The 25,690-nt window shown below is 44.0% G+C and overlaps 1 protein-coding gene across 2 annotated transcripts in view; it reads right to left on the bottom strand.

Annotated features, from left to right (window-relative positions):
* The window catches only part of UNC80 (unc-80 homolog, NALCN activator), a 137,469-nt gene that overhangs the window by 10,214 nt on the left and 101,565 nt on the right, over window positions 1-25,690 (bottom strand). For both annotated transcript variants that reach the window (XM_009281068.1, XM_009281069.1), the window contains exons 45-59: window positions 25,345-25,483; window positions 23,554-23,650; window positions 22,499-22,669; window positions 22,193-22,285; window positions 19,955-19,990; window positions 19,397-19,615; window positions 15,166-15,366; window positions 12,607-12,730; window positions 10,172-10,297; window positions 8,205-8,328; window positions 7,252-7,458; window positions 5,527-5,711; window positions 4,469-4,634; window positions 3,376-3,555; window positions 1,291-1,429 (exon numbers count right to left, since the gene is read on the bottom strand). In XM_009281068.1, the coding sequence (XP_009279343.1) occupies window positions 1,291-1,429; window positions 3,376-3,555; window positions 4,469-4,634; window positions 5,527-5,711; window positions 7,252-7,458; window positions 8,205-8,328; window positions 10,172-10,297; window positions 12,607-12,730; window positions 15,166-15,366; window positions 19,397-19,615; window positions 19,955-19,990; window positions 22,193-22,285; window positions 22,499-22,669; window positions 23,554-23,650; window positions 25,345-25,483 (2,207 nt within the window). The remainder of the gene's footprint in view (window positions 1-1,290; window positions 1,430-3,375; window positions 3,556-4,468; window positions 4,635-5,526; window positions 5,712-7,251; window positions 7,459-8,204; window positions 8,329-10,171; window positions 10,298-12,606; window positions 12,731-15,165; window positions 15,367-19,396; window positions 19,616-19,954; window positions 19,991-22,192; window positions 22,286-22,498; window positions 22,670-23,553; window positions 23,651-25,344; window positions 25,484-25,690) is intronic.

Below are 25,690 nucleotides of genomic sequence, written 5' to 3'. Positions count from 1 at the left end.
TTATGCTTGCTGAGCTTGTACTTTCCCTACACAGATGAAAAGCAATTCTCCTGGTATACCATATACTTAAAAGTAGAGAGCAAAGCTCTGTTGTAATTGAAGTCTTTTTTTCTCAGCATCACCATGACTTGGGATTGCACAAAGCAAACATTGCTATCAGTCAACTGTGACTCTTACGAAGTTTATGCATTGAAGATGGTAGTGAAAGATTGAGGAAAATGCAGTCTTGCATATTAATTTTTCAAGAAACAAAGGGACTGAATCAATTGAGTTCAAAAGTCAAATGAGTTCCTGTAAACCCTTTTGTGAAAACTCCCAGATAAAATCTGTGTAACTTGTCTCTTGTAAATCACTTCTCCTATCTCTGCTGGCATGTACCACAGCTGTTACTTTTCCTTCATGTATCAAGGTTATTTCTTTAATTCCAAGCAAGACTGGGGAGGGAACAAAGTTGTTTGATATTACAAGGCTGGTCAAAAGATAATGTAGAATTTATTCTTTAAAGGTTCAAAAAAATAACATAAATTAATCTGTCCATTGTCGGATATCCTTGGGTAACTATGTCGCAGACAAATAAAACAATAAACATTGCTTACTTAGAAAAAAATCACATTTAAATGCAAAACTTCTCTCTACATCTTCTAAAGATGTACATTTCCCAAATTCCAATCTCTTTCTCACCACCCCATGTTAACCAGGAATAAGGCGTTCAAAGTTATTTCTATCAATAAGTATATTTCTGGTTTTAAACAGTATATTTCTGGTTTTAAACAGTATTAAATCCCATCTTTGAACTTGACACTCAGTTTCTGTGATGAGCTAGTTACTGTTCTAGGAAGGACAAAGACTACATGGAAGAAAACAAAGTAAATCAAACAGGATGCCTCTGCCCCGCTTCTCAGCTTCTCAGGATTCCTCCCCATTCCCTACACAGATTGCGTACGGTCCCCTGGTTCAGTGCATAACCCCAAAATCACGTGGTTTCTTTTTGCTATCCATGGTAGTAGCAGAGGAAAATAATAGTGCTGAGGGTTTCTGAAACTCTTTAAGAGGAAAGTTTCTATGGATGACAGCTTGTTCTTATGGACCTTACTCAACACAGATCATCCTGGAAAATCTTTATTTCCAACCCTGCAACCTTGGTCCGACACTATTTCAGGGTGAATAAATTTAGCATCACTATGCTGGCACTGATTCTACTATCCCACATCTCTGATGTACACATAATATACCTGCGCCACTTCTGCTCTCATGAATTTAATGGGAAAGGTGAAAAGCCCATGTTGTTACCTTTGGCTGGGTAACATGCCCACCTCAGCCTGAGGTGCAGACACGCTGGAGAGATGGCTGGAGAACCGCCTCCTCCCAATGGCACCCATAAGGTATGCTTCTTGTTCACTTACCACACTGGGCATGCTCAAGGAGTCATCTAGAAAGAAAGAAAAAACAGGAAAGGAGAGAAAACAACCACCCCAAACCCCACCTATATATTTCAGTTGTCAAGAGATAACAGGATGCCAAAGGTGTACCCAGCATTTACTTACCAAGACCCCAAGCCTGCAAATTTGAATACTTCCATTAGATTTTACAGTCACAGTTCAGAAAGACATATGCATAAAACCCTGCAGGATGAGGAACCCGGCACACATGGGGCAGGGATTTATGTATGCTTTCAGTTCATATGGCTCTCAGGAAAACGTGTTTGGGGAATTCAGCTTAATTCCTGTGATTAATAAATTGTTTGTTAATATACAGTGTTTTCTGGCATAAAAGTTGTAACTGGACATTTTGCTGGTGTGTAATAAACTGCTGCTATGATATAGCAAAGCACTGTTACAAAAGATAAAATACATAACAGCAAAATGCAGAACTGACCCTTTAACACCCTTTGGGACATGCATTTTAAAATGTCATCAAAAAATCGGATAAATTGACTCAAATACATCCTACTGCAACTGAATTATGCAGACAGTTGGATTGTGATCAGGACTGCTTGAAATTTTCAGTGCTGTTTCAAATTATATAAAGTACCTGGAAAGAAATGTCTCTGTTGTGGCTTTTACCACAACAACTCCTAATTGCAAATAAATAAAACAAAATGGGAAGCTTTGTGTAATTTTCTCTTTTCTTTTTGACCTTTTCCAATTTTGATATACTGAAATATTTTATGGCAGCATTAAGCCAAGGCAGGGCCGAGGTAGTACTGCCGCAAGCAAATAGGAAGATAGCACTCATCGTTCCACACAGTGGCTCATAATTAATCTGAGGCTGAAACCAGAGTTTGCCACAGTGAGTATCTGAGCAATGTATTAGCAGTACAATACTGGGTGGATTGTACAATGTTTAGTGATGAACCCAGCTAAAATAAAGTTGGGCTGAGCCTGGAAAGTTTCAGGCTAACTGTTCTTTCCCAAAAGGCAATTCTGCCTTTCTTTTGAGCCACCCATTTTCACTCCTTTTGTTTAATGTCTTTGGGGAATAGTCAGCAGTCCTCAAACACAGAAGTGAAACGCCTGAGTTTCAGGCATTGAGGCATTGAGGCAACCAACCGTTGCAGCACCAGAAGATAGTATCCTTGCTAAAGTAGGGGAAGCCCAAGCCTGATGACATATGAGCAGAGTTTTCTACCCTGGCTTTCAGTGATGGACAACTCAGAAGCAGATGGACAGCTCAGAAGCAGAGAGAAGACAAAATTCCAAGAATAACATGAAACTCAGCTGAAATGACAAAGCAACATTCAGGTCATTGCAAATTAGTCCCCAAAAGATTCACCATTCCATTCCTTCTAAACTGGCACCAGGAAGCCTGGCAACCCCAGAACGTGCCAGCTGCCCAAAAGGGAGATCAAGCTTTTGTTGTCAGTAGGTTTAAGGCTTAATTTCCGCTGGGTTAATCGAGTGACACAAGCACACAGACATTCCACCCTGCAGAAAGCCACAGCTGGATCCCATGCAGCACAAGGACAACATATTCCACGTCAGAGTGTCTGGACAGAATTGATGAGCAGGAAGTACTAAGATCCTGCAGGAGCAGGATCCTAACTACAGAGCCAGCCACAGCCCCTTCCTACTGTCATGATGTAGGTCAAAGAGAGGACTGATTGCCAAATGCCTTGTCAGCACTGTGAGGATTGCATGTCAGCTGAGGTCTCATACACTAAAAAGAGCTCAGGAGGGAATGAGGAGGTACGTAATGACGCAAGCTTTAACACCATGAACTGTGTAGCAACCACACCAGTGTCTTAGCCTCCTGCCCCTATGGGCCTTTTGTTCACGCTGGGCCAGGGACAACTGTCTTCCCCTCCCAGCCGTCCTCTGGGGCATCAAGAAAACATCTTCAATACTGGGGGCTTAGCTCGAATCAGTAGCCACGTACTTTCTTCATCCTCCTCATCTGTGCGACTCAGCGTGTCCTGCGAGGCCTGCTGGGAAGGCTCGCTGTCCTGCTCCCAGACCGTGCCAGTGCCGGTGTTGGAGCGGGACATAGTGGCCAGGCTCAGGCGGTAAGCGGAGGTGGAGGTGCCCACGGTGCTGACAGATGTCTTCCCTTGGTAAGCTGCGCAAGAGTGGGAAAACCAAACCCAAGTCAGTGATGGCACTGGAAATCAATAACCAGCAAAGCATTCCTGTCATGTCGGGCACCTGATTCTGCCCGGACTAGTGGGGCAGGGGTTGGCAGAGGTGATGAAACAGACACAGCTGCCCTGGCTCACCTCATCTCCCCAAAATCTCTGTCCATTTTTCTTAGGCAGTCTGGATTTCTCCCTCAATCTTAGTGCCATATTTTCCAGATCAGCTTCAACATTTAGGAACAAGGAAAATTATTACCAAGGAAAAAAAGGCTGAGGCATTTTCTTTTGAAAATTTTCCTGTCTTAAGAACAAAGCACATAAAATCTCTTGCTGTGTGTAAGCAGTGGCTGCCATCTCGTGGCAACAAGGGTGACTGTTACAGGAGAAAAGTGTCCCCTCACACAAGAGAGAATTCAGTCCACCATCAGCTCGGGGATGCTGATCTGCACCGCGCTGGTAAGAGTAGAGAAAAATCAAAAAGAGACCAAGAGGAGAAAGGAGGAGACAGATCTGCTGCTGACAAACAGACAGACATTTCTACACAAGCAGCTTTGGATTTACAGAGATGTAGGTAGCAGTTTGCTGTGTTGTGGGTTGGGGCTGCACAAGCCAGCTGTGACAGTGACAGGCAGCTGCTGGGAAATGGGACACAGACTTAGTGGAAAAAAATGGGCAGGACAAGGTGCACTTCACAACTAACCTGGACTTCTGTTGGCTGTCCAGTGGCAAGGCTGGGCTGGGCATAGGGCCTGATCCAGGGATAGGCTGTCGGGGTGTGGGTGGATTACCACATCCCCCTCCTAGGCAGCAGGCAGGTCTGCCTCACAAGTTAATTTATGGGTGAGCCAGCTGGCCAGATTGGGCTGACGGCCCTTAGCTCTCCCCTGTCCTCCTTACCAGACCCACTGTGCACTGCCTCCTTCAGGATCTTCAGCTCGTTATTGAATTCAGCAATAAGGGAGCTCTTGCAGAGCGGGCGCGGTATGAACCGTCTCTCCAGCTGGTCGGCAATGTGCTGTCGAGCAGTCAGCTCCTCATGGTTCTCAGCCGGCTGGGCCAGCAGCTGCAAAATTGGGACACGTTAGCATTGCAGGGAAATGATGCCCAGGGAACTGGAACTAGTCTCCAGACCAGCATGAGCCTGCAGCCAGCAGACTGTCTTCTTTGTAGGCATGGGGTTTTGACTCCAGCTATGAGGTTTCCACCTGTCTTTCAGCCACAGCCTTGTATTTGACTGAACAGGTATCAAAACCTCACTGACATTGGTACATGGGGATGAGGGCTTCCTTATGCTAAGCTCTACTGTCAGACGCGAGACAGCTCCTTCCTCCAAGATGATTTAGTCTGTCCAAGTGGTGAGACATGGTAGGCTAAGTAAGATGGAGTACCATGTGCTAGTCTGCCTGGTGAGCAGGGAAGAGCCGTGAATAACTTAAGCTTTGGCCGCCTCAGCCTAGCAGCTGTCTGTCCATCCACAAGAGCCCTGTCAGAACCTTCACCCAAGAGATGGAAAGTGGAGTGGTCCTTCCAGGCTGTTAGCTTGTATTGCCTGGCTCTGTACAGAAGAGGGATTTCTGGAAGATTTCTGCCAACCCCCTCCTAGATTCAGAGCATCCACACTACTTCCAAGTGCTTTGAGTGTCTTTGTTGCAAAACAAAGACACATGCAAACCCTCTTCGTTGAGCCTGATAGTACATTCCCACCCAGGGGAACTAAGACTAGCTGTACTCTGTGGATCAGAGCTCCTATATGACTGGCATACTCTTTAGTGTTGTCTAGGAAAAAGCCCTGTGATTTAGTTTCAAAGGGTTCACAGGCCTACTAACTTCTGAAAAGTCACTCCCTACGTAAACACACAGTTCTTCCAGGAATGCCGGTCCTCTGTTCTCAGCAGGGGAATAAAGGATATCTTCCCTTCAGGGAGTGATCTAGCAGGAGCCAAAGCAACTGTTACCTTGCACTGGATGAAGGGCCGAAGGAGCACAAAGATAGGGATCCGTGTTCGTACGATAAAGTCGAGGAAATCCCACAGGGCCAGCCCTCCCACCTTCCGCAGTGCCATCTCTTTGACTTGCAGGCTCAGCCAGTACCACTGGCTGTCCAGTTGGCGTTCAAAGCAAACAAGGATCACCTTCAGGGCTACAGGGGAACACACACCAGCAAATGGCAGTCAGAGATATTATCAGTGTCCCTTGCAAGCATTGAGGGAGGAATGGGGGGGGCCACAGTGGGCACAAACCTACACAGGCATGCATGCATGCACGTGCACATGCACACCCACACACCTCAGAGTCACAAGTGTCTTTTCTATCAGTCTCCAAATGCTGCAGGGAAGGAGGGCAACCTTCTTATAATAAAGGCCTCAGGATCAGGACTGAGAGTCCCATTTCCAGAGAAATTTTCCTACTTCAAACCTAAGATCCTCTGTATTTTCTTGCTCTAGCTTCCCCTCTCCCTCCCTGCAGAGTTCTTTTGTCTTCCTGGAATTCAGATATTTTGAAAGCAGCTCAGGGGGGGAATACAGCCCTGGCTGATCAGACAGCCTCAAAAATCTTGATCAAACATATCCACACAAAGAGTCACCCTGTGAGCACAATAACCTCCAGGTTATTTATGGGGTAATGAAAAGAACCTTTCTAGCAGTGCAGCTGCATGAGTCATGGCCAAACTGTAATCTAAACAAAAATACGGTCCAGTAAGCCAAGGGCCGTAATTCACAAGAGCACTGCATTACAAGTGGGGATGAACAGCGATGAGGTTCAAAACAATGTTCTATATTGAAGTGGGCAGTGACCAACAGTTAGCTCACAGGAGAGACAAGGAATCTCCCCCTTTCCATGCTCCCCTGGTCTGGAACAAACAGGGAGGCCTGGGAATTGTTGGGGGAAGGTTGACTACTCCATCTTTTTTGATGGGATGGCCAAGACATCTCAGCCATCACACATCTATATCCAGGTTTGTTGGGGTTGGGTTTGTTGGGCTAAATCAGTGGTGAATTGCCATTTTTTCACCAGTGTTACCCCATTCCTCAGACATGGGTTAAGAAAGACCTGAATATAAGTCTTCGGGTAAATGCCCTCACATAATCAGAAACAGAGAACCTGTTTGAAGGAGTGAGAGCTTTAAGACAAAACACTCCCCATATAGCCCTGATAATCTGCACTGCTGCTGCATCTCCAATTTGATTATTTTTTCTTTCCTTTCACCTGTGGGTCATATGTAAGAAAATATAGCACTACCTTGCAGCAGCAGACAGTGAACAGAGGGAATATCAGTCAGTAAGGACTGTGTGTGCGCAGGGCTAGCAGGCAGACAGACTGCATCACGTTTCACTCTAGCTAGCCAAGGGCCAGTGCAGCTGTGATGTTAGGGCCTGGTAGGCTGTCTGACTTGCATTTTGTGGCTTCACTGCTATATCCTGGCAGTATGAAAACTCAGCGACTTCTAGCTGTGCTGCAATCTCCTCCAGCTGCAGTGCAGACACTGCTCATGTTGCAATACATTCCAGAGATACTCCTGGCTTCATGCTCTGGCCTGGCCCCTTGTTCAGGACAAGACCTAAAGCAGCTCTAAAGAGCTCAAACCTGCCTGAGACGGTTTTCTTTGGTGCTATCTACAGTCTTGAACGCTCCATTTTCTCTCTGTCTCTTCCCAGTGGTGAGCAGAAGCCATCACTCACCCAGGTAGGCAGCCTGGCTGGTGGACTCTGCGAGCCCTTCCCGACGCAGGTCCTTCCCCGCATCCCCTGGGGTGGAGCAATGGGCAGGGGAGCTCTCCAGCATAAAATTCTTGCTGCGGGAAGTGCTGATGATGCGAGGTGGCAGGAGGATATTGATAACAGTCTGGAGCAGCAGCAGGACCTCAGGCTGCTCCAGCCAGGGGCTGTCTGAGATGCATTGGGAGGGGAGAGAGAGAGAAAGATCAGGCTACATCCCATGAAAGACACCCAAAAGATCCAGACCCTGTTCAGTTCCAAAATGGGGCGCAATCTCAAATGTCCCCTAAGCCAAAACTCCGTCCCCCACACCTTGTTATGCTGCTTCTCCTCCTGCAAGCAAAAGCAAAGTTTATTTTAGCACCAACACCAACACACACGAACACAGAGCTACACAGCACAAAGAAATGTCCCGTTCAGTGGTCTCGTAATCTCATTTCCTTTTGACATTCCCCTCTCCCTTTACTCTTTGCTTTCGTTTAGGGATTTACCAGTGATCACCCTCTATAGAAGAAAGCAAGGAGCAGGACTTGTGCCAGGCAAGTGGCATGGGTTGGGAAGACTGTGATCCACAGGGGCACACAATTTCTGTGACCTCTGCTCCCCTCTGTGGCTTCTGCTACAACAGATTTGTCTTGCCCTGCACTCTAGTTTCAAAAGAAGGAGCACATCTGTGTCAGACCTGACTCAAGAACCATGGCACAGCTGAAACAAAGAGAAGAAACAACAACAACAACAACTTCTCCCAGTGGGGCTCTTTCCAGTCTTGGACCCAAAAGGCACTTAGCTGACACACTTCCGTGACAGAAAACCAAATTAAAAAAATAAAAATAAAAAATCAACAGAGAGCAGGGAAAGTGCAAACATCGGTTGTCAGAAAAGGGGGAGAAAAACTCTTTTTGTTAAATTAGTCAGACCTTTGCTTCCAGATCCTACTGTGAGCACAAATGGAATCAGTAGGTTTAAAAGCATTCCTTCCCTTCTTTCCTGATTGGTGAATGGGGAGACGACATGGCTTAGGGGGAAATCTTCTTTCAAAGCCTGTGCAGTAATAATAAGAAAGGATTAAACGATTTCATCATCAGATCACGCACACAAGTTACTGCAGGGAATGACCATCCCCTGGGCATCCTGTTTACACAGTACAACACCGGCATTGATGTCCTGATTGAATTAGACCACTTAGGAGTAAAAGGAATTCACAGAGTAACATAGGTGTCACCTACTCTTGTCATAGCCAAGAGGTAAGAAGCCCAGATTCCTAACTCATAGATATCATTAACAAAATCAGATGTATCCCACAGGAGTCAGCTGAGCATTAGTCCTAAACTCTGCACTACTGTGAGTGGCATCAGGATCTGACCCAGACTATGGGGAATAAAAAAACCGACCAGAGGAAACTGCACAAATGACATGATCTAAATATTCTGCTGTCCAAACATGGAGGTTATTCCCTCCCTAATGAATAGGTGCTGCCCTATCATCCTCCCTAACGCAAAGAATGAACTCCTGAAAAATAAACAAAATGCACATTTACGTCTTGACACATAGTCAAGCCTAAATTGAAAGGTCTTTCATCTTTAGAGGAGGTAATACAAATGACTGTCAGTAGAACTCTGCTCATTTGCAACTTCCCAGTTGCTACAGACTTAGCTGTGAAATGCAACTGAACCTTGCAACCCCTCAAGCTTGCAGATCTGGGCTGAGAAATTCCAGGAGAAGATGTTTTCTGATGGGTTGTGAAGTACTTCTGTTTCATATCCTGCTGGAAGTATTAGGAATACGACTACTCGTGTTTTTCTGACATGTTTTGTTTTCATTACATTTAAAGCCCATGAAAAGAATGAGTGCAAAGGGAGCAGAGGATAATAAAAGTAAAAACTCCCAATACTTTAAAAAAATTACTAATTTGGTATCTGGTTTTTAAAAAGAGAAAAGATTTCAGAGAAGGTGAAGGTGGCCCTTTTTTTTGCTTTTGATTAAAGAACTGTTACCTCAGAGCTGGAAGAAATCTGTCCTCTTTCTGTGTCAGTTTGGTACCAAAACGTCCTTTTGTGCCTCATGCTCTGAGGGACAGCACTGTGTTTTGGTCCCTGTAAGCCCTCCTTCCCAAGCTGCCCCACTGCTCAGAAATGCGTGCTGAAGTATTCAACTGGATGTGCCAATGCATATTTAAAAATGCAAGTTGGAGCTAGATTAGGAAATTTGTCCCTTCATTGGTCACCATTCTGTTTGATTTCATGCCAATGGGGAGGGAAAGGGATACAGAGGCAGAAAGACTCTGTAATAGTTATGGCACTGCTATCAGAAAGGAATAGCGATGAATTCTCCAAAAAGTCCAGGATGGGTTTTTTCATTCTGGACAACAAGGATGCTATTGAGTCACCAGCTGAAAAGCCAAGTTGCCCTGCTTTTTTGAGCTGGCACACCATGTGACCAGCTCAGGTAAGAGCAGAAGAGCACAAACTCCACTCTCAGTTACACATATGGTCCCACAGGAGAAGAGATAGGGTTGCATGGATGTGACTTAGGCCAGGGCCCATCTCCCTGTGGCAGGAGAATTATGATAACTCCTTAGATCCTGCAGAGAATCCTAACGTGCTTGTCAGACCCTTAAAGAGCATCAATCAGCCGAACTCCCTGGACTTCAATGGCAGTGTTAAGCTGATGGATGCTTGCTGTCGACTTGGCCCCAACAGGTGGATTCTGAGCTCAGTTCAAGCCTTAAAAAAGAAGGGAGAATTTACATGTTGCTTCTCTTTCATTTTTGGTGTATGTTCCACAGTTTTTGCCCAGCTTTTGCAGAAAGAAAACAGAGCACCGATGAGTTGGTGTCTCAACCAGAAGTTATAACAGGCCTGGCCACAGGCCAGGGCAGACAGACCTGTATCTGCAATGCTACAAGCCGGACAACAGCTGTGCTGAAGGGCAGAGGTGGCGAGAGATAAGGGCTGAGATGAAGAAGGGGTAATCCGTCAGCCACACTGGAGGGTCCTACCACTCCCATCACCTGCAATACAAACAGAGCACATCACCACAACTGACTACTTGCAGTTTCATCCATGCCATATCCTCCAACATCAGTGAAATGGAGGGGCCTTCCATTGAGCACTGAGTTGGGGTGGCTCTAGGAGAACCAGCCCCCCCAGTGGTCCTTGCGGGAGCTGGGGCCAGTGAGGAGAAGGAGTTCTAGCAGGGAAAGGGAGGGGAGAAGAGGGAACCAGCAAGGGTGGGAGGAGTGCACAGGTAACCTGGTACATTTATAAATGTACCCAGTACCAGCCCTGAATGACCAGCACTGGACTGGTGGAACAGTTAGAGTTGGAGGATATGTCATGTAATGACTGTAACAAATAAAAATATGTCATCAAAGCAAAAAGTCTGCATTGAAACTGGACATCTTTTCCCTTGTCTTGCTGATCTACTTAAAAAATAATGTCCTAAGTCTGACCCAAGCCGGGTTTTGTACAATGTTCAGATTCCTCTCAAACACAGTCTATTCTTAGGAACTCTAGGTATGATTCATCTCACCTGACCCCAGATGTCTGAAGCAGAGTCACCTGCATGTGACCTGGTTGTCTGGAACACCTTGAAATATCAGCACAAGAAAATAGCACTTCTAGGGGAGAGTTATTTGAGCCATTTTGGATGTGTCCCTCAGGAGGAATTAAATCACAGGCCTGCATATGCCTGTTTCTCTCCATGACTAGACACATCTAGATGATGGGAACAGGGAGAAGCTACCTGGCAGACGTCTAAGCTTAGGGGAGATGAATGCACTCCATTTTTTCCAAATTCAGCCTGGGGAGAAAGGCAGTAACCAGTTTTCTGCCAGAAAACCAAAGGACAATTCAGAAGGGGAAGAGGCAGAGCCCTTTCTTTATATCACCATGGATTATCATTTAGACATTTCCCCACCTTCCTGGCTGATCTTTTTGGGCTTCATGATGCAACTGGTCTACACATGATACAGCATGCAGTCAGGGGTGCTCCCACAGCTCACAGTGGCCATAGTTCTGGCAGCTAAAGGTAAAATACTCTTAACAGTAAGAGTACATCTTTTCCTGGTAGCTCTCCCTGATGTTCCCAGCCAGCTGAATGTAAGCATGATGACTGCACTGCGGAGCTTTCCGCTATTTTTAGAGCACTGGCTAATTCTTAATGCGGGCCCTTTGGAGAGCTTGCTGGTGTGATTCACTCTGCCATGCCTGCTTGCCAAACTGCAAGTCCATTCTATACTTGCATTTGAGGTAACTCTGTAGCAACCTCCCCATGTAGCAACCCTAAGTAGTCTGAGGGCCCAGATTTGTGGTGCCTCCAAGTAGCTACCTGTGCTTGAACAAGGAAGTCTTATAGACTCTGATAGGTTGGAGCTTCCCTGCCCTTGCAGCGATGAGTGTTGTATGGACTTGAAGGACAGGATCCCGGCAAAAATTGATATTGCATTTTAACTAATGATCATTGGTTTTAAAGTTCCTCAGAGCACTGGTGAACGCTGGGAGGTTTTCTGTTACTGTTAGAAAAAGTTACAACACTTACATTCTAAGACGAAAATGTTATAAAACCCAATAACAATAAAAATGCTAGTGCAGCCTTTCCCCCTTTATTTGCATTTTTTCCACATGGAATGTAAGCATGCATGTTTGTCCAAATGGCTGGAGTTACACTGATATCAAATTGAGGGTTTGCCCCCAGTGTAACAGCTGCAGAAACACTACGATCTATCACTAATGACCAGACAGGCTCTGTCTGTATCATCTCTCCGTTGTAACACACTTAGGAGCATAAATTCTACTAAGAGTGGGATCTGAACATTGTACAGTGCAAACCTGTACTAGATCAAGCCAGGGACATTGCAAACAGTGGAGTGAATCCACCCATGTAAACCCTTCTAACTAGCCAACACCTGATGGCCTCTGACAGAGCCATCAGGGTCCTTCCCCACTGGAGACGGTAGGTATCCCCAGTGCCACCCTCTCCCCATCTCTACCAGGTGTGTGCAGTCTCCACCACCCCACTCTCCAACTTGCAGCCCTCAACTCTCAGCTCAATCTGGCAAAGGTGGATCTTCAAAGTGGTGCGTGGGAAGCAACGGAAATAAATCTCTTGACCACCGGTACCGGTCACTGTATCTCCCCATGCACCACTTCAAAAATGAACCTTGCTATCTCTAGTGTCACTTGCGAAGTCCCCTTGCGAGGGGTAAGGGGGACAGGTAAAATGACAGGAATGGGAATGAACTGTCATCTTCAGTCCAGAGAAGTCAACAGCAGGGGGAGGTTTAGCAAAGGTTCACGGGGTTGCCGCTTGGCTACTCACCAGATTGACACACACATTGATCAGAGACCTAAGGTGAGGCAGGAAGGATATGATTGGCTGCCTCTGAAGTGTCAAACAAACCCCTTCAATCAAATTGCTGGCAGGCTCCCACTCAACCTGGCGCCTGCAATACAACAGTAGGTGCCGTTAGCCACGGGCCTCCTGCCCCCCACCAGACGCTTGCAAACATGGCGACCGACACACAGTGACGCCCACAGAGGAAACGTTTCAGACAGCAACGACGTCCAAGATGAGCACAGAGTGCGCAACAGAGAAAAGGTTTTACCCACGCAGCTCAGGAAAGCACAGAGCCACAGAGCACACTGGGCGTTTGAGAGAGACGAGAAACGTAGCAGAGGGGTCTGCGCTAGCAACACAATCCCCCTCACAACAGCAGTGGCGGATGAGCTGTGTTTCACTCCCTGACGCTTCCCTCTGACAGACGGTGAATGAAAGGGAGTCACCAGACAGCTGTCTCAGGTGTGCCTGTGTGGGGAAAGCGGTCTGCTGTGCCATGCTCCCAACTGACAGCGACTCCTCCATCTCTTGTGGCTTGTGGATGTTTTCAGAGAAGGGAACAAACCCCATCAGCTGTGAGTGCCCTCTGTGAGCTACTTTGCAGTCTAGTCTGCTCTGCCAGAGTGACTCGCAGACAGAGTCTGCCCTAAACTTAAACTGGCCCAGCAGTACAATCTTTATCTTCCTCACCCTGTGCAGGAGGGCTGATGCATTTCCCTACCAGTACCAAAGTCCTTCATTCCCTGACATCCTTTGATCCATCCTGAAGATCCTTTCTTCCCTGACACTGCTTTTTTCACCAAAACAGCTTCCAGGGCTCATGACAGGTGCTGAATGGAGTCCTTCCTAACCATAAGCAGACACAGCATAGGTAACATCAAAGTGGTTCATATCCTTCATCTCAGGGCCTGACTCTTTGGAGTAAGTATAGTTCTCAAGCCAACATCTGACTGTGCACTTATGGGGACAGAAAGACAAGGCTTGCATAACTTGTTAGCTCAAGACTAAACAATACCCTAGTCAAGCTCCTCAGTAGACTTCTTAGAGACACACGGGGGATCAACTGTTCACTTATGCAGACCAACATACATCTCATCTTTCAGCATCCGCTGTTCCTAAATCTTCAGAATAGTAGTTTGTTCTTGTACTTGTTCTTACACATATACTACTCCCATCAGACGCTGGTTTTGGAGCAGGGTGTCCACAGGAGGCAGCATGTAAGATTCTGATGTGAGTATCCCAATGGATGGCTCCTAGGGCCTGGCACCCAGCCCCATCTCTAAGGGGCTTCTTGGCCCAATGACGCTTAAATGTAGTTGCTGCATTTGGTCCAGTGGCTTTGCTGTCACTGTCCCTTTGTGTACGGAAGAGCAGTTTCAGCCAGGCATAGGTACAGGCACAGACAGAGAGAATATGAAGGGAATTCTAATTTATGAGCGTTCACTCAGCTTACACAAAGAGGAAAGGTCTTCAGGAACAGGAAGACCCCTAAGCTGCCTTTGAGGCAGAAGAAAGTATGAGCGAGAAAAGAAAGAATGAGCAAAAAGCAGGCAAGACATGGCAAAGAATCAAACCAACAGGAAGGAGAAGCATCAAAATTTCTAAATTCCCTACGAGGGCAGGAGTTTCTTAAAGCAGATTGTTAGCCAAAGGAAAGTGATAGGTAGTGATGCCAGAAAGAAGAGATCACCTCCCTATTATTTGTTCCATCTTAGTTGGGTACATACGATTCCCACTGGGACCTAAAGTTTTGTGTCTGAGTCCTAAATTCTGATGTTCTCTAACCTCATTTGGCTTCTCAGCTGAGACTGCCAACAAAGTGACTGATTCAAGCAGTTGGGGACATAGGCCCATGAGGGTGACTGGGTCCAATGACTCTTTTTACTCAGATCACTGGAAATCCACAGGGCTGAGAGATTTTACACTACCCAGACTGGATTTGTATCACTGCCTCTGAGGTGTTAATGCTCCGTATTGAATACTTGAAGTCGCCAAAGCCGGCACCATAATGCTACTGTGTGATGCACCAGGCTTTCACTAGCCACTGACTAGATGTAATCGATGCAGTCCTGTTCCCTTTACTAAGGAGCATTCAGAAGCTACTGCATAGCTCCAGACTATTTTTATCTTTACAGAGAACACAACAGTATTTTCTTGAGAAGGCATGCTAGAAATACTCTTACTACAGTTTAACTTTCCATTAAAAAATAAAATTAATCATCTCAACTCACAGCTAAAATATATAAAGAGGGTAGTGAGATGGTACAAATCTGAAGACTTATTTTGGAGGAAGAAAAATGAGATTTCTGGAAGTTCTCTCTGTAGTTCTTAATAACCAAGCATTTCTTCTCTTGCTACCAGAAGACACAACAAAAACGTCAACATAAATGCACACTTACAGAGATAAAAACATCTGTTCATTTTCTGATATGTTGTAAAGATTCACTGCAACATGACAGTTTTAGTTAGATGACATACCCACATTTCAAGGCTTGCAACATCAGAAACGGACCCCAGAGGGTTTCCATTATACCTGCTCACCTCAGAGTAGGCATCTTGTGAATTTTATTGAACATACGATCCAATCTCTTTAAGATGAGGATAAGGGCAGGTCTCACCGCCTCAGCTGTCCAGTCAGTGATGGGCAGCATCTCCATGATGTAGCGCCGGAGACCTCGGCTTTCCATCGTCTGTGTGTCATAAGGTGCCAGTTTCAGCAGGGAATGTGCGATTTCTGCCAATCTAAAACCAGGGTTTGTTAAAAGGAAAATCAAATACAACTTGCATTTCTCCACACATGCCAATGAACTAACAGATAAATCTTCAGTAGCCTAGTAAAAAGAAAAAGATGCAAAAGTAAAATGTGCTGCTATTCAAACTCTTAGACCCGATACCACAGTTCCTGGTCTGTTAAGATTATTTTGCTGCAATCACTGTTTTTATTTAGGTACATGTGAATGGTCTAAAGAATATTTTTACATTGATATTAAATGCACCAAAGGAACATCAGGAATCATGGATTTGTGTAGCTAAAAACAAAGTACCTGAGCTGTCAGTAAGATTACAACATTGCAAATGCCTGTGAAACACAGATGTGACATCATCTGTATGTCAATTAATGAGTGATTTGGTTTGGTTTTGTGCTTGTTTTTCAGTGTCACCACTTTAAGAGGTCTCACTGTGCAATTTTCAGGTGTTATTATTTTAAAAATAATGTGCCGTCCCATAGGTTTACACAACATGTACTTTGTACGATTGCTCCCTGCAGCTTTGATTTGTTTCTCCTAACACCTCTACAGATTGTGTTGCTGTTGCTTCTTCTAACCCTCCCAGATGGCCTTGCCGATGGCATTTTCTGCATTGACTGTGAAATACCATGGCAACATTTAACTTACACTTGCAGTTTGACAAAGACCTACTGAAATACTTGAATATTTGCGGTAGACAGAGACAAGTAATAAAGCTACATCTACTAATAAAAGGGATAGATACCTGTATGCTCCCTGAAACATCAATAGACGTTGTAGTGGACTATTACAGTACAATCCTATTCATATTGGGGGGGCTTCTTCTGAAATGCCTTCAACTAATGGAACATATTTCTAGTCTCTTTAAAATCTGCCTAGCAATATCAAGGGCAACGAGTTCCTCAGATTAACCAGAAGTGCTACACAAGTGTTTCTTTATCCGGTATTTCTTTATTATTACTTTTTACAACTACCCTGCCCTACTATTCTACAGACTGTTTTGTTAAACACTGTGAAATTTAAATTGTCATATAATTATGATTCTTTCTGGCAATACAATATCAGTGGCACATAATGGTATATGAAAACTTTCTTATGCCTTATAAAGTGCAAGATCCATCTCATCCAACTTGAGACATCAATCTCAATTAATCTTCTAGCTCCGTTCATGCAGAAATAAACAACCTGGGAAATTCTTATCTTCCTGAAATACTGGGATAACCAGCTCATTGGATGTGCATTTCCCTTTTCATTGGGTCCAAAAAGATCTTTATGACTTTTGCAGACTAAACATTTAACTTTTAAATGGCTAAAATTGGGTGAGCTGAATCCCGTCTGAAATGACTAGCATATTATCTTGTTTTCTGGAGTCTCTGAAATGGCATCTGTCAGCTTCCCAAGACCATGGCTGTCACATCACATTCTGGTAAATCTGCTCTCTACTTAGAAAAGTTTTTTTTTCCTACAGCGGTTAAATCCTGTCAGTCATTTCACTGATACTTATGAAATGAATTTATGTAAGAATCAAGATGATGTTCGCTTTTATTTAGGGCTAACTATGATAAAGCAATTCAGGTTCCAACCCCAATAAAGCAGTTATTTCTAGCACTTTCCAGGAGACATAAGAGAATCAGAGCACAACTCATTATCTCCTGCAAATCAATCCCTTAGATTTACTGCTGTAATATTTAACCATGAAAGACCTTCTCTCTTGAAAAGAATGCAGTATTTGCCAGCTACTACTATGTACTGTGACTCTGCTTCATGGAAATCTTCTCACAATAAAGTAATTTTCCAGAAAATATACCAATAACACCTTCTGTACATATGGATTTAAGTTTGTTAAACTCATCTTTTAAGAGAGGGACATAAAATAGTTTAAGAACAATTAAACTCAATTACTCTGGAATATAAAAACATGTAGAAATGAAGTTCTCACATTACTGCTAAACTGCAAATACTTCTGGGTAGTACACTAGAGCACTCATGTTACATACTAACGTATGACTAGGATAGTAAAAAGAAGCAAGCCCCTTACTTTACTGCACTAAATAAAGTTCATACATCAGACACATGTTCCTCACTCCCATTGAAATCATAAAAAAAACCCCAACATGTCTAACCAAGGACATAATCTGTCCTGAGAATCTCACCTTTGTTTCTAACATAAGATTAAAGTTCTTATCTCAGGCTTCTATTGCTAAAAGTCATGGAGTTTGTAATGCAGCTAAACAGATGTATTGATTTCTGAGGCTTGTGTCCCTTGGAAAAAATGTAAAGGTGGCACTGCAAAAGCAGCCATGTCCATCAGGTTTTCAGTGTGTTTGCAGCCAAACACTACATAAGAATGACATGCATCTGTGGAGACAGACATATCTTGTTTAAAATTACCCTCTAAATTATTAAACGTTTGCTGGAGGCGGGGAGCAGCAACATTTAATTCATATGCAAACACACAAACCAAACAAAAAAACCACCTCCCAATTCCCAAAGGAATTATGTGCATTTGTTAAAAAAGACCTAAATTAATGTCAAACACAATTTTGTGTTCTATAGAGACAGCCTGAATCCAAAGATCTCTATGACAGAATCTGCCAGCTAAGGGGCTTTGCCATTTTTTTCAGAGCATGCTTGTAAAAGGTAGAATAACTTTTAGAGGGTTTTCCTTGGTCCAGGGGCAGGAACAGAGGTGGCTCAGTGCATTGCTAGGATCTGTCACCCCTTCAGCTTCCTTTACAGGGTATTCCTGAGGAAAAAAGTATAGCACTGAAAGAGAGGAATAATTCACAGCCAGAATGGCATCTTGGGGTTCAGGGAGCAACATGAATTACTGTTAAGGTGGTTCTGATTCACTTTTGAAGCCAGTCCCAAACAACTTAAGATATCTTTGCTATCTTTCCTATTTACTTTAATACTCTACTGAGCACTGTTTGGCTTAGGCTGTAAAAAAATGCCTCTTGGTATTTAGCTATTCGGTATTCAAACAATGATCTTGAAGTATTTCTCTGTCTCATGAAAGAATTCAGATAGCTGTTTTCCTGTGACCCCCCTGCCAAAGGATACACTAGGACCACCTCATATTAATCCCAGTTTTCCTTCTGACGAGTGCCAGTCAGAACAGTGCTAACTGTGGCTCACTCGGAGAGTATCTGTGCTGTTTTCATTGAGACACATCTTACCATGAAACAACTCCAATGAGTTTATGTTTCCTGAGGGAATACTATGTGAGAAAGGGGTTTCCCCTGAAAATGAATGAAAAACTGACAATAGAATCACTCCATTCCCTCTTGTCCCAGTTTTTGTTGTCTTTTACGTCTGGACAAACTTCTCAATAGCAACTTACGCTATTTTGTGTTTGCCATGAACAGCATACACAGAGAAGAGAATCAGGTCTAAAGTGCTTAGAAGGTCCTACCCCCCACCACCTTCTAGGTCAGCACCACATGAAACGGTTTGCAGTAAGCATCCAACTAGCAAGCTGGGCTCAGTGCTGCACCTTAATAAAAGATGTGCACCTGCTGTATCACATGCTGAGGTGGTGGTCCTGTAAATGCCTCCTGCCCCATCCCCACATTTCAGGCATTTATGCAATACAGTGCAGTAGTTGCTCTGCCCTTGTTGCTTGTTAGCAGCTGGTTCTGATGCAGTGTCACAAGGGAGGATAAAGGTCATAGCCAGCCAGCTAGGCAGCTTCACCACCCCTTGCCCTGCAGAGGCAGCCTTATCTGCTCTGCTCCTCACTGCAGCTTATTCTGATGTATCAGATGGGTTTCCATGGAGCTTTTTCATCCACTGGAGATGGGGGTCTGAATGACACCAGAGGAGAGCGTATGAAACCTTCCTTACACATAAGCAGCATCAGGTACAATCTAAGGAACATCCAAAACAAGCTCTGCATGTTTCAGACAGCAACATGCAACTACGCTACCAAAAAGTGATTCCGTCTGCTACTATGAAAAATTAAGAGCTAAAAGAAAGGAATCCCCCTGAAATGAACAAGTAAAAGCAGAATGCCTGCAGAATACCTCATGTGGGACTTCACATCCAGCAGCTCCAGAGAAGTCACTCGGGGCTCACCAGCCAGATTCTGCAGAATCTTCAGCCTTGGACCACAGTGCTTGTAAAACTCTGTGCAGATATTCAGCAATGACTCCCGCGGTCTCCTGAACTCCTCTCTGGCAATTCGTTCATCCAGCTCCTCTCGGGGAAGACCCTGACCCTCCTCCAGTAAGTGAAGGTTCTCCCTGGAGGATATAAAATGAGAAAAAGTAGGAAGTGTTATATGCAGTGGAACAGCAGGGATAGATTATAACAACCTTTCCAACTTGTTCTTGCAAGAGATGCTTTCTGCCGCAATGGAAAAGAAGGACGGTTGCATCGGCAATTAAAAAAAAAAGGGAAACGATAATCTGCAAAGTCTTGTTAAAAATGTAAATAATTTCTATATGAACTATCCTTTGCTACCCTCCCCTGAGAAAAGGCTGCCTGTCACAGCAACAGCGGGTGGGACACAGTGACCCTGGAAACTGCTGGGGAACAGTTCATCACGTATCAGGGAAGATTGGGCGAAGATTTTACTGTACCTGATAAAGTGTAGTTTGGCTCCCTGTTCTGGGTACCTGGGAAAACAGAAACAGGGTGGTTGTAAACAGCAACTTAGTAATGCCTAAACCGTGCCTTTCTGAAAGAAGGCGACACTGTTTTAGCCCAGAGGTATACTCGCCATGGGCAGGATGTTATCTTGTGTCACTGGAACAATGGCTACACATAGTTAGTGACCACGTTGAATAGCTTTTACCTCCCAACTGGCAGCAAACAACAGATTCCTATAGTTATTGCCCTTGTTATGAAAGGAAGAATTCAGGCTTAAAAGCCATAGCCCCCTTTCAAGCAATTTCTTTTACTGATTTTCATCCCAGTGCTCCATCTGTTTCATGAAGCCGGGGCTCACCTAGTGGAAAGAATACCTCAGTGTGTTGTTTTGTTTTATTGTCATTTTCTCTTGCCGCTTCTTGTTGAGAAAGCATTAACAAATCCTGCACCACTTGGCTAACACATCCAAGGCTGGAACAGTGATCATTCTACCATCATGAGACTCCTGCTGTTGCTAGCAGATGTCTGTTGCAATGATAACACAACAGAAGAAACAAGGGCAGGAAACCTGGAGCAGTGCAAAAATATTTTGGATCAGAGACTGAGCATTTGATAATCAGAAAGATCTGGAAATGTAAACCAAGATGTCTGAGTCACACAGCATCAGAAGTTTCTACGTTGCCTGTCAGCAGATACGTATTAACTGCTCTCGAAAATCAGCAGACAAATAATAAAGCCCTACTTTCCATTACACCTTATTTTCCTTAGACTGGGCAATCTTGCAATGGAAGTAAATGGCATATATCCACTTCAGATTTGAGCATGAAGGGGTTTATCTGCTTCTCAGATCCGGGATTGAAAGTCAAAGCTGTGTTTCATCCCTGCCTGAGTCAGTCTTAAAGAATAACAGACTGATTCCAGGAGTTACCAACCAAGATGTGTACACTACACGTCTATAAATTGACATAATAGCCCTTTGATGATCCATGCAGAGTGATTTCTATCTCCCTTCAATACAAAAAGACTTGGAAACCATGTCTTTCCAGAAGGGTATTCCTGATTTACAGTCCTATACAGCCCATGGTATTGTACTAGACTATTGGCTGTGCACAGACTTACTATCAGCTGTTACAGACAAAAGAGAAATCCAGAGGAAATACTCCACTCCGGAAGAACAGCTACTCCAGCTTTTGCTAGGGGAGAATTCCCTTTCCAGGTCAGCACAAACATTCAGATTTTAAGCACAGTAAGGCATAGCCTGGCCAGGAGAAGGCACGGCTGCCCAGAAGAGTAATCAGTACTGCAAAGAAAACCTTCATAATCCCAAATGCTTGTGGCTGGATTTTGTAACAAGATTTCTTAAGCCCTTGCTCTGTGACTGAATAAATTGTCCAGTGGCCTTGTATAATTTGCAGCAGCCTAATTGGAATGGCCAATATGGCCAAGGAGCAGTATTACAGGCTACTGGCACCATCTCCTTCCTTATTTCCTTCTTCTGTGTGAAGTTTCTTTTGTGGTTTTTTTGTGGTTTTTTTAAGAAGGACAAAAATATTCCCAGACATTCTTCCCTTTCTCTCAAATTCTCTGCCACCCACTCCTTTGCTATCTGTAACTGCAAAAAAACCCCAGACCAATGTGGAGGTAAACGTGATAGAAAGAGACTGTAGGAAAAGTAAAAGTAAAAGGAAACGGGAAAGGAAAGAAAAGAAAACTAGAGGAGGTGCCAGTCCCTATGAATCTCAACTGACGTGCAGTTTGAGCTCGTACTGCTGTTCAGTCTCTCAGAACAAGGCCAGAAGGATCCGACCCTTCTGCTATCCAAGTGTGCTCTGCCCAGGGGTAGCTTTGACAGTGGACTCAGTAGGAAGCAAAGCAGAGAACTGAAGGACATAGTTGCTTTGTCAGTATACTTCTAGAGTGCAAAAAGGGAAACAAAGAAAAAGACATTTAGGATGGGTGTCCTCCATTTTGATATCCTGGTCTTCTATTTAGTCACATGGTTTTAAACTAGAAATTCTAGTCTTGGGGATTTTGATTACTGTCAGAAATGCAGTCCTGGGCTATGTGCTCTTTTTATCTGACTGTTTTCTCTCACAGTACCTAGAGCCCTTCCTCAGACAGATGAGGAAGTGCTCCAAGCACTCTGAGCAATGAGATGTTACCTTACTCAAAAAAAAAAAAACCGCTGTTCAGAAAAATAAGAAAGAAAGAAAAGCCCATTGACTTACCTGGTGTTCACACCTGCTGACATGGTGTGGTTTGCTGTTGTGGTCCCTTTATGGCCTTGGTCACATCGACTCATCTGTGGGGCTGTCATAGGCCTGGCAAAGGGAAGGTGAATAGCACACTAAAGACTCAGCCAAACAAGTGCACTGAAATTCTGCTTGTGATCTGGTGAAATTTAGCACTAATTTTACCATGTCTAAAACTCAAACATTATTCAAGCTAAGCTGCATATCGTGACCTCCTGTGCATTCCCTCTCCCCACACTGATAACCAAATGCAGTCTCAGATCTTTGAACCATGTGGGTTACCTGGTGAGAACTTCTACACTGTACAAGAGGGCCTGCAAAGAGGTGGCAAGGGCAGCCATAGCAGCAATCTCCTCACGAGCTGCTGTCACAGTCTCCACTTGAGAGGTCTGTCGCTTCAGTTTCTGCAAGTAACAGGGAACCAGCGCTTCCAAGACCATCAGCATCTGGAGACTGGAAAAATAACCAATACTTGGTCTGTTTTATTTTGTCAATCCTGAAACTCTCATCAGGCAGAGGCTTAAGTTTCTATCCGAAGACCCCTGGATCTCTCACTAGCCTTGTGATTTCATTGCTTCTCACTAGATAAACAGTCCTGGGCCAAAGAAACTCTTGGATCAGGGACTTCAGATGGAAAATCAGCTGATGTCTGAAACAATAATAATAAAAACAACCTGAACTTCGAGGTATCTTCTGAATATGTCATCCATTTGCAAATGTTCATTTTCCCTTCCAAAGACACCTTTCTTCTTTGGTTCCCTCTTGGAAACTAACTTTTTTGCTTTACCAGTTTACCTCCCCTCTCTCTGTATCTTCCTGTATCTTACTGCCCAGGGAAGTGGTTGAGTCCCCATCCCTGGAAGTATTTAAAAGACGTGTAGATGAGGCGCTTAGGGACATGGTTCAGTGGGCATGGTGGTGTTGGGTTGACGGTTGGACTCGATGATCTTAGAGGTCTTTTCCAACCTTAATGATTCTATGCTTCTATGATTCCTTTTCTTTCCAGCTGCCTGTTTCTGCCCTCCAGTTCCCTCTCCATTGCTTCTCTGACAACAGAAACCTGCAGGACACAGTGTGATCCCCGCTTGGAAATACAGCTTACGTGTTGCTGCTCAGGCTGCCACCCAGCTTAGTGCTGCAGCTGGCAGCTGGCAGGATTTGGAGCCAGTGCCCTAGGAAAGGTATCAACAGGCAGAGGCTTGGCCTTGCAGAGAAGCCCTGTGCTTGAAATGCATTTCTATATCCTCTGCCTCCATTTGTCAGCCTTGCTTTCACATGCCATATGCAGCTTTTATGCCTTTTCTGAGTCTGCACAAACCAAGAAAACACATTAGCACCTTCTGAATGATTCAGGAGCATAGGCCACCACTGTCACACATAGCTTGATGGCTTCACTGATCGAAAAGGTCAAGTCTTCATTCCCATAGCAGAAGTCTGAGGGAGTAAAGCAATATGAGAAGACTATCACACAAACATACTGAATATGAAAGGAGCTAGCACACTCCTTCCTTTTTCCCCTCTTCAATTGCTTGCTTCTCATGTTAACAAACCCCAATAGGCTCCCATTTTTTGACAAAAAAATCCTGCCGTCCAAGAACTCAGTAGGTGAGAAACAGTTCTCAGTAGGTCAAATCACTGCTGAGCATAAGGCCTACTACAGCTGCTACTGGAGTCCCGTTTCAAACATCACTCATCACAAGCAAAATCTTAAGCTCATACATGACAAGGACGTGTGTCAATTTAGTGACAATTTTTATGCTCCCTCTGCTTTTTCCTAGATGTTTCCACCACACTAAAAATGATGCTGATACACCACTGATGGCAGAAGATAGTTTTACTTCTAGAAAATAAAGTCCCTTCTATACTGGTAGGGTATATATATACTGGTAAAGTCCCTTCTATATTGGTCCCTTCTATACATGGGCACCAGCTCAAAAGTGAGTCTGGTTTGCTAGTGATTTGAGAAAAAGTTTTCAAAAGCATTTAAGTCCCATACTACAAATACTACTTTGGGGATAATTAGTGCCAGGCACCAAGAAACTGAAGTATCCAAAGAATAATATTTGTAATACAACTATAGTCCTGTTTTCAGAAGTGACTTTGGTATACAGGAGCCCAAGTCAAAGTTAAGGTCCCAAAGTGTGTAAATCATTTTGAACAATGGAACTTGGAAGTCAGATGTTTTAGGTAATTCTGATCTTCATATGGAAAATATCAGGCATACAATGTACTCATCTACAGTCTTATCGTCAACACACACTTGGGAATTTTCAGAGATGTCTTTGAATAACCCTCCATAGAAAACTCAAAGCTTTTATATAAATGTTTACTACAATACACAAAGAGGAAGAAATATCTTCCGTTTCTGTACCATTTTATATTATAACTTGTGATATAATTGTGCAGCACCATAAAATCCCAGTATATAACAAAGCTTTAACTCTAGGGCTAGACAGGTTTCACAGTCCATCAAAATCAGTATTATTCGAGGGAAGTGCAAATTTGGGAAATAACTTGAAGATCCTTATAAAAATCAGCAAAAATTACTTCCTTGCAAATCACAAAGCAGCCAAATTCTTAGGTGCTGCATTGCATGGATAACTATCAAGAGACCCAGTGTCCTGGATACATCATACAGCCGTATATATTCTGCTTTGTGATAAATCAACAACGCCCCTAGAACTCAGCACTGTTGAATGTCTGAATGGCATCCATCATTTACTAGTCATAGTCTGCCCACGGGAGAGGATGCTTTTGTTCCCTGCCCACGTGGAGCAGAGGAGAGGATGACACTGATCTTGTCAGCAAGATACAGTTTATTAGGCATCTTTATTCTTCACCCACAGATGATAAAATTCAAAATGCCAGGGGCTAGTCTCAGACTAGCAGGCTCAATGCAGAAGTAGCAGCTTTGGAATAAAATAAATTAACAATTCCCCTCCTGCAGAAAATATCAAAAGGATGGTGGTGATAAAGCCAACCTTAAAAGCCTCATGAGGCATAAGAAACAGATATGACTGCACTCTGGGAGAAGAAAAGGGCCTGGAACAAATAATGCTGCATCAAATGCATGCTGAATCAATAAACAACAAACCAGAATTACTGAATAAAGGGTACTTTGCTGTTACCTAATGACTTGAGAGGCTTTTCTGCTTTCACCAGCTCTAAGATGTCCAAAATGTCTGGAGTATCTCCCTCTAAAGACTGCAGCAGGTCAAACAGGCACTGAGCTGACACTCCTTTGCTGGTTCCATTGTTTGTAGCATCCTGTTTCAAGAACAGACATTCGTGGTTGATTTTCTGAGGGCCTGTCCTGGTTTCAGCTGGGATAGAGTTAATTTCCTTCCTAGTAGCTGGTACAGTGCTGTGTTTTGGATTTAGCATGAGAATAATGTTGACAATACGCTGATGTTTTAGTTGTTGCTAAGCAGTGCTTACACTAGTCAAGGACTTTTCAGCTTCCCATGCTCTACC

Source organism: Aptenodytes forsteri, unplaced genomic scaffold (genome assembly GCF_000699145.1).
Source record: "Aptenodytes forsteri isolate BGI_AS27 unplaced genomic scaffold, ASM69914v1 Scaffold340, whole genome shotgun sequence".
Classification (NCBI taxonomy): Eukaryota; Metazoa; Chordata; class Aves; order Sphenisciformes; family Spheniscidae; genus Aptenodytes; species Aptenodytes forsteri.
The sequence above is the reverse complement of the archived record's forward strand: the minus strand, read 5'-3'. Positions and strand labels throughout refer to the sequence as shown.